The following is a 14,508-nucleotide window of genomic DNA, read 5'->3' on the forward strand; positions in this document are numbered from 1 at the left end:
AGATGGATGATCGGGACACGCTGAAATTACATCACTGATGCACATCAAAAGAATGCATCGGGAGAGTGAAATAAGAGCCCACAGATTTGGGAAATTTTTACCAACGACACATTATACCAAGGGCTAATTACCAAAATATACAAAACTCTACAACTCAATAAGAAAATAACAAGAGAACCAATCAAGAAACAGAGAAAAGGCATGAACAGACAGTTCCCCCAAAATGAAGCGCAAATGGCTAACAAGCGTAAGAAAAAATGCTCATGATCACTAGCCATCAGGGTTATGCAAATTAAAACCACAGTGAGATGCCACTCTGCATCTACAATGCTAGTCCAAATTAAAAGAAAAAACAGAAAGCAAAAATGCTGGAGAGGCTGTGGAAAGATTGGAACTCGTAGACACTGCTGTGGACTTGTAAATACATACAGCCACTGTGGAAAACAATATGGTGATACATAAAGCAACTGGGAATTGAAATCCCATACGATCCAGCAAAACCACTCTTAGGCACACACCCTAAAGAAATCAGGGACACAACATGAGTGGAGGTGTATTCTCCCATGTTCATAACAGCACAGTTCACAACAGTGAGAAACTGGAAGCAGCCCAAATGCCCAACAGTGGAAGAATGGATAAAGAAACTATGTGACAGTCACACAATGGAACACTAGGTATGCATTCCTAAGAGACAGTGATGAGAGCATGAAACGCCGCATGGCATGGAAGGACCTGGGAACCACGATGCTGTGCGAAGTAAGTCAATCACAAAGGGACTAGTATGGAAGGAGTGCACTGCTCTAAGAAAAAACACCAACTTAACAAATATTAGGGACCAATTCCTGAACAAAAGAAAGAAGGCTGGCTACCTACCGACCATGGACCAAACATCATCTCCCTTTTGCCCACCTCACAAGAGCCAACATAGTGGAGGAGACCCCACATTGTCCGGGTCACTCCTTCAAGAAGGGGGAATCGGGAGGTGACCATCCACGTGAAGCTGTACAACATTGAAGCAAGGCTGGGACAAATCACAGGGCCTCCACAGGAATGGAAGGAAAAAATTTCCATAAATTCAAGTGAAGACCAGGAGCGGGGACCATCTACATTGTGGCGGGTGCTGATGGCTGTGTTGGTGAGCGTGACGGGTGATTGGGGAGAACTAACCCCATAGTGGAAGGGTGCTAAACAATGAGTGTAGGGAACCTAGGAGGTCAATGACCCTGGGTAGACACTACAAATACACTTCTACCCAACCTTTGTGGAGCCATGCCATGGACTAAGCACCATGACGCTCATAAAAAGTGTTTTTGACAAAGGACAAAGCCATGACTACTCTTTGGTCCAAGTTAGTGTAATATGAGTCCTGCCTTAGAACAGCCTGTAGTGATGAGTAGCTGAGGCATACTAAGGCATTTCTTCCTCCATCACTGATATTCATAAAAAATGTTTTCCTCTTGGAGTTCTTGCAGACACTAACAGAGTTGGGAATGGCGTGCAACAAGAGCATGCGCTAGAGGCCCCTTTGCCCTCGTCCTGTACAGGGAGTCACAGACCTCTTGCAAAGGGAAGAGTACATTAACTCATGGCAGAGCAAGAACTGGCTGCCGTGGTACTCCTGTGAAGGAAACTGGTTTTCTCCTGCACCCACCCAGTGCCATGGACACATGGGCTCCGATTTGTGATGGCCTTACAGGACAGAGTAGAATTGCTCCTTAGTAGAACTGCGTCTGCACAGTGAACAATAGAAAGAGCTAGGTGCTCCTTTGCAAAGAACTGGGTGACTGAGAACCTCTACAAAAGGCCAGAATAAAGCCTTTGGCATCTGCTCAGCTAAGACCGAGATGTCCTTAAACTACCTTTGTGGTGATGTTTGATCAGTAGCTTTTCTGCAGTCAACGTCACCTTCAACCAAGACCAACAGATGCAAGCCAAGCCAATGCTGGCACCCGGTTTCTGTCACAGGAGGGTGTGCAAAGGCAGCGTTTGCTCCACTGGAGGCAGACAGGGCCTCAGAGCATCGCAATCCACTTGCTATGAGTCCCAGTGCTTTTGCGAGCCAAGAAACTTGCGTGAATTGAACAGGATTTAATGACACTCAGCTCACGGAACTTGAATTTTTTTCTCATGTAGCCTGAGGCCCAGAGGAAGGCAGTTCGGTGACTGAACACTGAATCTATGATGCCACCGGAGGGCCATTCTCTGCCTTGTGCTCTCCCACCATTAGCTTGTGTCTCCTGTCGACAAGCTTTGTGCAGGCAGCACTGAATTCCTGCTGATGGTGATGGAAATGTGGCAGCACCCACGGTGCCACGAGGGTTGGTGTCGCCCAGTGAGGTAACTCATGATGTCACCTTCGCCTCCCCAGTGGACCTCCTCCCGGACCAGACCAGACGGAACCTTTAACAATGTTTGTTATCCATTCTAATCATAGAATAATATGTGATAACTATAGCTATGTATTGCTGAAATGTAATAATACTTAGATTAATGAATACTAACAACAAAACTGTTTGGCAAACGCTTTCTCCACTGAAATCCAACATGGTTCACTACAACATTATTAGTAGCTGAGCGGAAGCCGTTTTCAATTTTCTCCACTTCCTGTCATGACTACTTCATCCTCAAAGCAGTGTGTACAGGTTTGCAAACACTAATCGCCACAAAACTGTAGCTGACACACTGGACAGTTGGACCAAATCAGCGACGGCAGCACCATTGTCATCAATAAAAACCAGGGCACCTGCTCACAGCACATGCAGACGAAATGAACCACATGTTTGATGGCTCCCTGTAATCGAGTAGGTAATAACAACAGCTCCGCCAAGCCCAGCAAAGGTGGAGCAGAGGACAGCAGCACCGGGGTTTTTGCTGTGGGCATTCTACTGTTTGTAAGCTGGGGGTGGTGGCTACATGATCTGTTGTCAATTCGAGACTTAGGAGTGAAAGGGTGAAAGGGTGAAGTGTAGCCTGTCAATCGGGTGGCATCTGGATGACCTTATGTGGAGGTGTTAAGGAGATAGATGGTGTGCTTGAGGTGAGACACACAGTCACTCCCTGAGAGACATTTCGGTCGACAAGATGCATGGAGCTACCTACACTAGAGCCCTGGAGCCACACGAGCCATGTGGAGACCTCATACCACCACTGGATCCACAAGACTTTCCACACACTGACCTGTGATGTGCCTGTATTCGGCGTCATTGCATGTGTTTCGAGAGTCTGAAGAGGACTGTATAGATTGATAGCAGCATATGGGCTAATATTGGACTTATGGACTTGATTTGGACCGGGTTGGGATGTTTTCTCAATATGTAATTGCTCTTGTATATAAAGCTCTTTCCTGTACACACGAGTGTCTATAAATTTTGTTTCTCTAGTCTACCCAGACTGACACACTGGAGTTTCACAAAAAGTCCTCAATGCCACATGATTTTCTCTTCAATCAAGTCTTGTATCCTTTGGAGGCCACGAGGATGGAATCATTAAAATAAAGGAAAAAAATCAGTATTTCAAGAGTGACATATGATTTTATTTTTTTAAATCAATCTACTAGCTAAGATCCATGTCAACATCTGAGAAAATCTGAAGAATATTTCCCCTCTTTTAAAAGAAGTAGCCCAGCATCGAGGCAAGCCACCTAAAGAGTGTGTGAAAGTCGTAACACAGCAGTGTCTGCTCTTCTCTCCTTTCACAAGGGAAAGGGAACCTACAACAACAGTCCAAGGCAGATCCTATGAGGGAAAGGTCAGACATGCCCCATCCTCCCTCCACCCCTTTAACCACTTCTGACACCAAATGCCCCTCCTACACAATCTGCTGGGCTCGATCATTGGTTGTAACGGCCGCAAGCAACTCACAGGTAAAACCCACCATTGGGAGGTTTCTTAGAGTGACAAAGGACAATTCAGAGTAAGGAACAACTCTGGATACAGTTCTTCATTCAAGACAGCGTCTTCTCAGCCATGCCCACAACCAGGCCTCTCTCTGCAACTTGATCCCTCAGCTCCTTGGATCTCTTGGGTCAATCTGGCCTCTGCCCTCTCTGGCAGTTGGTACAAAGGTCTTCGGTACCATCAGTAAGAGGCTGGAGGCACCCATGCCTCCAGTGAGCCGTCAGCCCGGAGGCGCTCAGCTTCTGATTCTGTGGCCTAAGAAGCTCATCACACTGTCTCCTGATTTTTTTTTTGTGTGCCTCTGCTCCCTCTGCATTTCTCTGTCACTGTGTCTCACAGGCTCTTGTCTCTGGTGTTACAGTTCTATTTACTGTCTCCTTGTCTAGGAAGTTCTCACCCAGTGATCTCTGGGACAAAGGATATGGTCCACTTCTGGATCTTCTTTCTTATTTTTCATCTTCTTTCTTAGTCATCATGGGGAGACCAATCCCCGTTAGGGTTCCATATCTGTTATTTAGATGATCCTACCCCCACAAAGGCACTATGCACCTTATTTGCATTACTAACAAGCTGCCCAATCCCCTTGGTTGGCACCTCATTTGCATACTCCCACCATGACCTTCCTGTGGAAACAAAGACGACTGGCTATCAAGGCCTTAGAAGTAGTTCCCTGTCACCACAGAGGGAAAAGGCGTGCCGATGCGTAGTCAACCTAGGCATGCTACAAAAGTGCAGACAACTTTATCAAACAAATACATGAACATGTGAAGTGACTGTTGCCCAACATCTCTTTTATCTAGGGCTGTACATTTCTGAAAGCTGTGGTTCCATTTTAAATCTTCCATCTAAACAACGTCGCAATGGCAGTTTGGGCAAACACAGGGAATTCAAATAGTGTTCTTTGCAATTGATCAGGGCTACCGTGTGGAGAAGTGCCTCCTGGGATGCCTAGTGAAATCCTCACAGCCCAGCCGCGCCATCCTCAAAGAGCGAGCAGAAGCTCTGTCGTCACAGAGAGCAGTGGCAGCCCTCAGCGCCCTCACCAGTGCAGTGGTCTGTTTGCTTAAAACTCCACCATGAGCTTCTACACCATCCTCTGTCCCTCCATGGCACACCGGCTCTGTGTGTCCCTCCCATCCTCCTTCACACGTCCTTCGTCAGTCAACAGTTTTGCCCATAGAATGCTTCAGTATTGCAATGGAAGGTTATTCACCCCACCCCCCCACCTCCAGTTCCTTTTTTCTTTATTTATTTTCCTTCCAGTTCTTTTTAGCTCACAAAATGCTTTTGGCTTTCTGGCTCCGGGTCTAACTCCCCGGTTTTGAGTAGGCCTTATTTAGAAGGCACCCTGACCAGTCTAAGGCCCGTGGATTACTGAGACTTGCATGCAGCCATCCACTGACTGCAGGGGCACGTTTATATGCATTTTGTTTGCAATAAACTTGTGCGTGTATGAACTAGAAACTTACAGCAACACTTTTTTCTGATTTGTACTTATGTTCATATCACACACACACACACACAACTCATGTTTTGAATATGTAAAGAGCTACACGTCACTAAGAAAACGGCAAACAATTCAACAGAAAAATAAACCACCACAATCAGAATAACCTGAGTAGGAATTCCACGAAATTCACGACTGGCCATTAAACATGGAGATGCTCAATCGTAGTAGTCATTGGAGCAATGTAAGCGAAAACCACAGTGTAGCACCGTTTTACACCCACCCACACCGCAAAAACCCACTGCTATTCAGCTGATTCCGACTCAGAGCAACCCTATAGTGACTTTTGAGGCTGTAAATCTATTTTTCAATTATTTTAAATCATTTTATTGAGGGCTCTTACAGTTCTTATCACAATCCATACATATATCCATTGTGTCAAGCACATTTGTACATATGTTGCCATCATCACTTTGAAAAGATTTTCTTTCTACCTGAACCCTTGGTAGCAGCTCATTTCCCCCTCCCCCCTCCCTCACGAACCCTTGATCATTTATAATAAAAAAAAATCATGTCTTACACTGGCTGCTGTCTCCCTTGACCGACCCACTTTTCTGTTGCTCATCCTCCTGGGAGGGGGTTATATGTGGATCATTGTAATCGGTTCACATTCCCCCCCACCTTTCCCTTCCCCTTATGGTATGGCGAGTCCCATTATTGTTCCTGAGGGGTTTATCTGTCCTGGCTTCCATGTGTCGAGAGCTCTTATCGGTGCCAGTGTACATCCTCTGTTCTAGCCGGATTTGTACGGTAGAACTGTCATCATGATAGCTGGGGGTGGGGGAAGGAAGCATTGAAGGCCTAGAGGAATGTGGTGTTTTTCGTCGGTGCTGTGCTGCATCCTGGCTGAATCATCTCTTCCCTGTGATCCTTCTTTCCACTTGCCTACTGATGGGTCTCCATTCTGACACACACCCCCACCCCACCGCCTGTTCACATCAATACGATTGTTTGTTCTGGGTCTTTGATGCCTGATGCCTGATCCCATCCACACCCCGTGATCGCACAGGCTGCTGTGCTTCTTCCATGTGGGCTTTGTTGCTTCTGAGCTAGATGGCCGCTTGTTCACCTTCAAGCCTTTAAGACTCCAGACGTATCTTCTGATAGCCGGGCACCATCAGCTTTCTTCACCATATTTGCTTACAAATCTTGAAGGAGCAGGTAGGCAGATAGGCTCATCCTTCTCCAGAAGAGGGTCTGGTGACCTGGTGGTTAGCTGTCCAACATTTATCCAACAGAATTGTCAGAAGATCTTAAGTAAAAACAAGGGAGATGGACATCCTGGCTGGGTGTGGAGTCATTGAAACTCTCAACCACTGATAGTGGAAATGTAAACTGGAACAAGCGATTTGTAAAATTATTCCACTAGCTGACTTTATGCATAGCCCATGTCCTAGAAAAACATATACTAGTCAGAACTCACACATAAAATGTTTAAAGACTATCAACAGTAGAATGGAGACTGGACCACAGCCACACATTATGATGAGTATCAGAAACTGCACGTTGAGCCAAAGAAGCAAAAAAAGCGAGCTATGCAAGGCATGACAGCTAATACTTGGTAGGTAGGTTGGAAGTTTCTCTCTGGGGTAATAAAAAACGTACTAAACTGAGGCTGTAGGGATGGATGCACAACTCTCTGAATACACTAACAACTAGTGTACACTTCACGAGTGGTTTTTATGGTAGATAAATTGCATCTCAATCAAAACTGGGGGGGGGGGGTGCGGAACATTGATGGTATAGGAAGTCAGGTTTGGAAGGGGGAATGGGGGGCCTTCTGGGACGTGAGCAACCTAGCTTTTCTGATCTGGGTGCTAGCTACTCTATGAACAATTGATCATGGTGTGGCGAGCGTCATTTAAATCTGCACATTTAAATAAATACCGCCTGGGTTTTAATCCGGGCAGGGCTGAACCAGCCTCTGCTTGGTTTCCATGGACACTAGGCGTATGACACTGGAGTCCTTGGGTCTGCCCCCACCCTACCACACACTACTGATCGCGCATCTGTTTGATATCTTGTTGAATCTTTACAATGTACGGAGAGTCACGGCCCAGGGTGCCGACATGCTGCGTGTCATGGTTCTTCTCCCCCTCTCATGGCTACGTTTCTTCATGTCCAACAAAAGCATCATCGCTGCACAAGTATTACCTGAAGGGCTCCAAGGCTTTATAATTGGCACACTAACCTGGAGACCTAAGTGTTATAGTGAGCCTGTAGGGATTGGTAGAACGCCCCCCCCCCACCGGGAGTAGAAAGTCCCATCTTCTCACGGAGTGGCTGGTGGTTTTGAACTGCTGACTGAATACCACCAAGAACCCTTTATGATGTTGTAACACCAGCACAGAGAGCAACAGCTAGTTAGCGTTTGTTTAGTGAATTTTTAAAGAGCGAGAAAGCCCTGTGCTGCCCAACAGGGTCTCTGCGAGTCAGAATCGAATAGATCAGGGGTTCTCCACCTTCCTCATGCCGCGATCCTTTAATACAGTTCCTCATGGTGTGGTCACCCTCCAATCATAACATTATTTTCGTTGCTATTTCACAACTGTCGTTTTGCTACTGTTATGAATCAGGTAACCCTGTGAAAGGGTCGCTCGACCCCCCCAAAGCAGTTGCGACCCACAGGTTGAGAACCACTGGAAGAGACGATGCTGGGTTTTGTTTTGCTTCGGGGAGCCAGGCTTTGGGGGCCAGGCTTCAAGAAAGAGCAGTGTGAGTGCAGAACGGTTTGTTTGGGGCAAGTTGGTAGACTGGCAGTTCAGGAAGGCAAGACCAGACTGCAAATGCACTTGACTGTCATGGTTGGAAGCTCAGTGCCTGAATCTCACCAACAGTGAGCCGCTCTGGCTGGCGCTCTCTGCTGTGCTCCGTGGGAAAAGCCTGCATTCCGTTGGAATACTGGGAGGGCAAAAAGGTTGAGAAAGCTGGGAATTATTTCAAAACTGGTGTTTAAGGGCAGGGAAGAGAGACTAAACAAAAGAAAGTTAAAAAAGAAAAAATGAAGCAATAGGTTCTCCTTCACTGGTATTAACTTGGGTGAAGGGGAAGAGAGCAATCTACAAGGAGAAGGGAAATCTAAGTTTGGGGCATGGGGGAGGGTAAGCTATTGGGGGCTGGGTTTAAGTAGTTGAAACGGTTGAATACAAAATTGATGATCTGAAATGTAAAACCAAAAATCAAACTCACTGCCATCGCTTCAATGAGAACTCATAGTGCGACCCTACAGGGCAGGGTAGAACCGTCCCTGTGGGTTTCCAAGACTGTAATTCTCACAGGTGTACAAAGACCCCCTCTCTCCCACTGACATGTAAAACCCTCCTTAATTTACACATGAACACACACAAAGTGGCCCAGTTATGCAATTAGGCCCCTGAAAGGAGCATTAGTCTAAGTGCTAAACCATCCTAGTTTAACATGAGGACAATCCATTTTTAACAATGAATTCTCTTACTGCACGTATCTAATATACATGTTTATATTAACACATATAACATATATGATAAACATGATTCCAAATGTTGAATGGGGCAAGCCACCGCTGCCAGCTACACTACACGCAGAAGCCCACTTGACCCCACACCACCAGAATTCTTTTTCACATTCGTAAAGATTTTAAGGTTACTATTAACCACTAAAGCACCAGGGCGGTTATAATTCAAGTCTGTGATGAGACGCAGTTGTCTGGGGCCTGGGGCTGCTCTCACACTCGGGACAGACGGAAACTGTTACGTAAGGATGCGTGAGAAAGCACTTTTCTGTTCAAGACTCACAATGTGATATCATACCATCCATTTGCACCGGATCAAACTGTTCGTTCAGGGCTTTCATGGGAGTACACAGGGGTGAGGGGGTGGGGAGGCGACACGGCCCATTAGAGTGTGCTCTTCGAGCGAGAACTAGCAGGATCTCAGGAGTACAGCTACTCTGCTTCGTTCTATGTGAAGAAGCCTTATTCGCTACGAAAGGGGATGTTGTGTGGCCGGAAGGAGCTTGGCATGAATCCCCAAATTCAGATCTCTCAGATGACAATGTGTTTTCCAGTCTCCTCCACGTTATTAATTCGCACCATAAAGTATCACTTTCTTTCAAATAAAAGGGCAGCTGCATTTCTACATTATTTCCTGAGGTCAAATCCCAGAGCAATGTGAAGGGCTGGAAGCAATCAGGGAATCAACAGGAGGAAGAGCTTCGTGCGAAGCTACACTGCGGTCAACCAGATTCTCTGCCCTCCAAGTTCTCACGCATTTCTGAGTCCACAGCACATCACCCAGGACGGCCGCCGGTGACAGCTGCCTGGCTAGTGGGAGCTGGAGTCTCGCAGGACATCCCCCTCCTGTCCTTCCCTCCCCTTCTGTGCCTCGCTCTTACTTTCTCATTTCTCCAGAGACTGAAATCATAACCATGACTTAGAGACTGCCTCCGGCTCTGGGCCGCAATGCGGAGAAACACTGCACAGGCAGGCTCTGCAGGCGGCAAGAGCGTCCCTATGAGATGCAGAATTTACTTCGGAGGGAGAAAATATTTTACTCCATGTAAGTCCAGAGAGAGACACTCTTGGATGGGCGCCTGGGTAGTTGAGAGGGGGAGAAAGTTATTTCAGGATGTGTGATTGATTTATGGTAAGACTAACTTTTGCTTGTTTCAGAGCTAAAAACAGAAATGCTCAACTGCAGGGCTAAACTTTGCATAATTTGGAGAATGTGGGAGATTATTTTTCTAGATCTCCTTGTGACGGCTGAAATCAACTGAAAATCCGTAATTTCAAGCAATCTTTTTTCCTGAAGGGATCCGCATCTTTGAGCCTACTTCCCTCTACCCAAGCCCTCAACGGCCAACGTTCACAGCACCGGAGAACGCTACTTCTGTTGTTTTTCTTTAAACTCTCTGCTGATTGGTGCCTTCTAAAGTACAGGCATCACAAGATACGATGGGTTCTCTGCATGGATCAAGGGAAGATAATATGAAATCAGCTAATTACCATGCTGTGGCCTGACCTGGAGTAAGAAAATTAATTTTAGGAATATTCAAAATGAGATTGAAAAAACAAAGAAAACAACAAAAAACCCTCAGATTTAGAAAAAAAGTCCCACACTTGTGGGCCGTGACCCACGAGATCAGCAGTTTGAAACCATCAGGTGCTCCGAGGGAGGGAGGGAGACGGGGCTTTGTACGCCCCTTTCCCCAGTTAGTCTCGGAAACCCACAGGGGCAGTTCTGCCCTGTCCTGTCGGCTGTTATGAGTCAGAGCCCATTACTATTCACCCCTGCGACCCCCCTGCTTGGGTGACCATCTACTCACCCACACTACTTTATTAACCGAAAGGACGCCCGGAGGACATGGCAATCATGTGGGTCTGACACGGTGCAGGGTTTAGAGCAGTTCCTGGCGGTGTGGAAGATGGGAACCAGGATCTCATGTCCCCGTCAGTGACGTCAGGACTGGCACTTGTCTCCCGCTTGGCAGCACACAGCTGGGAGCAGCAGCTGCCCAGGGCTCTCAGGAGGATGAGTCCACGGGGCGGGCAGGCCGGTTCCAAGAGGAAGCAGCAGCATCAACCCCTCTGAGTCTTGGCGGGCTCCCCGATCCACTTCCACTCCTGATCCCTGGCGTGGGGGCTCCTGTTTTGAGTTTGTGTTGGTAGAGGCATGAAAGACAGATGTGGTGTGCCACACTTCCTGTAACTGTCAACTTTCTTGAGGGATGATAAATATCAAAATTTAGACGCCTTAACCTTGACCTATACCAAGAGTACCCCTTGAGTTAACAGAGAACATATACATTCAAGTTTATACAGCAAAACAGCAAAAGTTCAGTGACACCTACGAATTGTCAAGTTTCACTACATGATTCCCTTTATTGAAACTATAAAAATATTTTCTATAAACACAACATAAAGTACAATGTGAAATTTATATTTACAGAAACAATACAGTATAATAAAAAAATTGTTTATAAAAATGTGTTTTTAAAATCATTTAACCACATTTCCAGGTCTAGCAGAAAAAAAGTCATTACAGCCCCCCTCCCTCTGTGTGTAATACAATTTTGAAGCATGGGCAACAGTCTTCAGAAATTAATTTTTTGGTAAAGACGAAAAGGGAGACACAGAAACTCAGTTCACAGGCAGATGTGAGAGACAGCCGGCGCCGGTCAGGGGCTGCATCAGGTAGGAAGCAGAGCCCGGCAAGTCCACTTGTCCGCTTCCCCCTTCCTTTCGGCAATTCCCGGAGTCCGCAGCCTGCCCAGGCTCACAGGGCATTGTACTCCACACACTTGGACGGGTCTGTAGAAAAGTGCTTCTGGCAAATGGTCATCAAGCGCTTCAATCCCTAGGCAATGGAGACAAGAAGGCTTGGTAGGGTTGAAGTCGTCATGTCGTCAACATTCCCATGAAATGCAACTGGTGCACGCTTACAAAGGACGCGCTAGAACACGCTCGCCATGCAGACTATCCCCAGCAGCACTGCTCACGCTACCACGGGTACCATCAACCCCACACCTGGAAACCCAATGCCCCCATGGACTGAAGGAAACTTCACGAACCAAGCTCCGGGACAGCACACCTACACGCTGCTGGACTTCCCTGACTGAGGAGTGTCTTTGTTACTCGTGGTGAGCCCCAGCGCCCCTGCAGTCTAGCCTCAGGAGACGACAGGACATGGGGGGCGGGGGAGACGTCAGTCAGATCAGAGCACGCCAGCATGTGACACCAGCTCAGCTTGGTGAGGAGTCTGAAGACCGCGTTTGTCACGGAGCCAGTGATTCAAAGGTCACGAGATACAGGAAGACTCTGGATTATTTGTACAGGCCACTTAGATATGGTTTGTAGCTGATGTCAGTCAAGTCTTCTTAACATAGAATATACATTTTATGCATAAAAAACCACTGAAACACTTCCGGATACGCTACACACACTTTAACATGGCAATACAGTAACAATAACGTGTCGATACATGTTGCGCATTATGAGCACTATTCTGTGGAACAGGCTTTACACGGGTTGCCCCGTGGGCGTTTGCACCCTGGCGCTCCCTGCCTGGAAAGAAGCCTCAGTGACTCCTGGCACTGCCTGTCACCGAGTTTCCTGGTTCGAGACTGGCATCCGGAACGGATGGCAATGCATCTACGAACGTAGAAGCACAAGCGCTGCATGCGGATAGAACAGGGACTGACCAGACCAGCACGTCTTGCCGACTCTTGACTCTGTAACTGCCTACCTATCCAAACAACTCTTAAGCTCAGTGATATCACCAAAAACCAACCAAACAAACAAAATCCCCTGGTTCCAGTGTCAAGCACACCACACAAATATGAGCCACTTCTATGACTTCAGCTACAACTGAACACATTTGTTACCAGAGAAACAAGTGTTTCAATATTCTACCTAAAATCCTTTGTGGAGTCAAATATGGTCTTTTTCATTCTACATGAGAACCACAGGTGTGCAGGGGTTTTCCAAGAAGAAAGGTTTGCCCTACTGTAGGCAGTACAAAGAACGATCTAGCGAATTACTTGGCTCCGCACTTTGTTGTTGTTGTCCCCTGTGCTGACCAGGTATTTGTTGTAGGATTGAGATCGCTCTCTTCTCCGGGTCCAGCTTCTCCTGATGTGAAATTCTACTCGTGTGCACGCAGCACTGCCTCTGGTGACCATGGAAATAGGGGTGCGGTCACTCATCTGGCATCTCACACTGTCTGTCGGACTGGGCGAGACACACCTGAAGAATCTAACTGGCAGCAGAGCATGGCGAGCAGCGCCAGGACGGGTCGAGCAAAGGCCCACTGGCAAAGGCAAGGCAGCTTTCCCTACGCTGGAAGAAGAGAAACCATAGGTGGCTGCTCTGCACAGGACACAGCTGTCATGCTGGCTCGTGGAAAAGGGATACGAGAAAAAAGGGACTGCAGTGAAAGAGAGGAAGCAAAATGTGTCGGAGCTGCTGAATGAATATTGATGACCTGCTCTATAAACCTTCACCCAATTTACAACACACAGCTAAGAATAAATTCACATGCGAACATGCTTATACACACATACTGTTCTTCCTGCGGTTAAGAATATATACACATGTCTATACACACATACTGTTCTTCCTACGGTTAAGAATATATACACATATGTTTACACACACATACAGTTCCCGACTGACATCCGGCTTCCAAAAGGTTGTGGAACTCAACAGTTCGGGTCATAATAGCCATCACAGGACACGAGCATAAATTCTGGCAATAAAAACTGGACTGAGAGTCCAGTACAGATTTCTAAAAGGGTATACTCTAAGGACAGCATATGGTTATTTTCCAAGTAGAAACAAATCTTTTTGATTAGTTGTCCCAGGATTTCAGGTTTAATTTTCTGTGGACATAGAAAGCAGTATGGCAGTGAGATGCTTATCTTAGTTTATGGGAACAAATTTAAAATGGCTCCATTTAATAAAAGTTGTATTTTTATGTAATAAATCTCATTCAGCACTCACCAGGGTTGAGGCTGTGAAAATACCATGTAGAACAAATCCTTGCCCTCACTGAGATTATGTGTGTACATGCATTTGGTTTTTTTTAAACTGGATTAAATATATATATACACACATATATATATCTAAACATCTAACAATTCAATTTTACATGTATAACTCAGTGGCATGTTGTTCATCATGTGATACAAACCTGCCCACAATTCTATTTCAAATTATTCCACTATATATTTATAGAAACTCAACAACCCTCAAGCAAAGGCTTAATCAAGTGTGACTATAAGCTAAAAATACATTATTTGCGACTACCTATCTGCAAATGTCTTTCACCTTTATTCCCACTGGACTGATAGCTCAGAAGGAAGTGAAATTTTGAGTTGGAAATTCTTTCTGGAGGCATGTAGGTCTTCCTTTATCCTTGGCATTCCAACAGTCTATTGTGCCTTGATGTTAAGACTTTCTCTAGTGATTTTGTTACATACTCAGAAAGCTCTCATCTCTTCACTCTAGAGCAGCGGTTCTCAACCAATGGGTCATAACCCCCTTGAGGCTTGAACAACCCTTTCACAGGGGTCGCCCAAGACCATCGGAAAACACATATTTCTGATGGTCTTAGGAACCGATGGGTCCGC

At 46.3% G+C, this 14,508-nt stretch overlaps 1 protein-coding gene across 1 annotated transcript in view; it reads right to left on the reverse strand.

The window, feature by feature from the left end:
- Window positions 1–11,245: 11,245 nt before the first annotated feature.
- PRPF18 (pre-mRNA processing factor 18) overlaps window positions 11,246–14,508 on the reverse strand; it is a 40,948-nt gene continuing 37,685 nt past the window's right edge. The window contains exon 10 of the mRNA XM_075552353.1: window positions 11,246–11,735. Within this exon, the coding sequence (XP_075408468.1) occupies window positions 11,655–11,735 (81 nt within the window). The 3' untranslated portion in view covers window positions 11,246–11,654. The remainder of the gene's footprint in view (window positions 11,736–14,508) is intronic.

This window comes from Tenrec ecaudatus, chromosome 6 (assembly GCF_050624435.1).
Source record: "Tenrec ecaudatus isolate mTenEca1 chromosome 6, mTenEca1.hap1, whole genome shotgun sequence".
Classification (NCBI taxonomy): domain Eukaryota; kingdom Metazoa; phylum Chordata; class Mammalia; order Afrosoricida; family Tenrecidae; genus Tenrec; species Tenrec ecaudatus.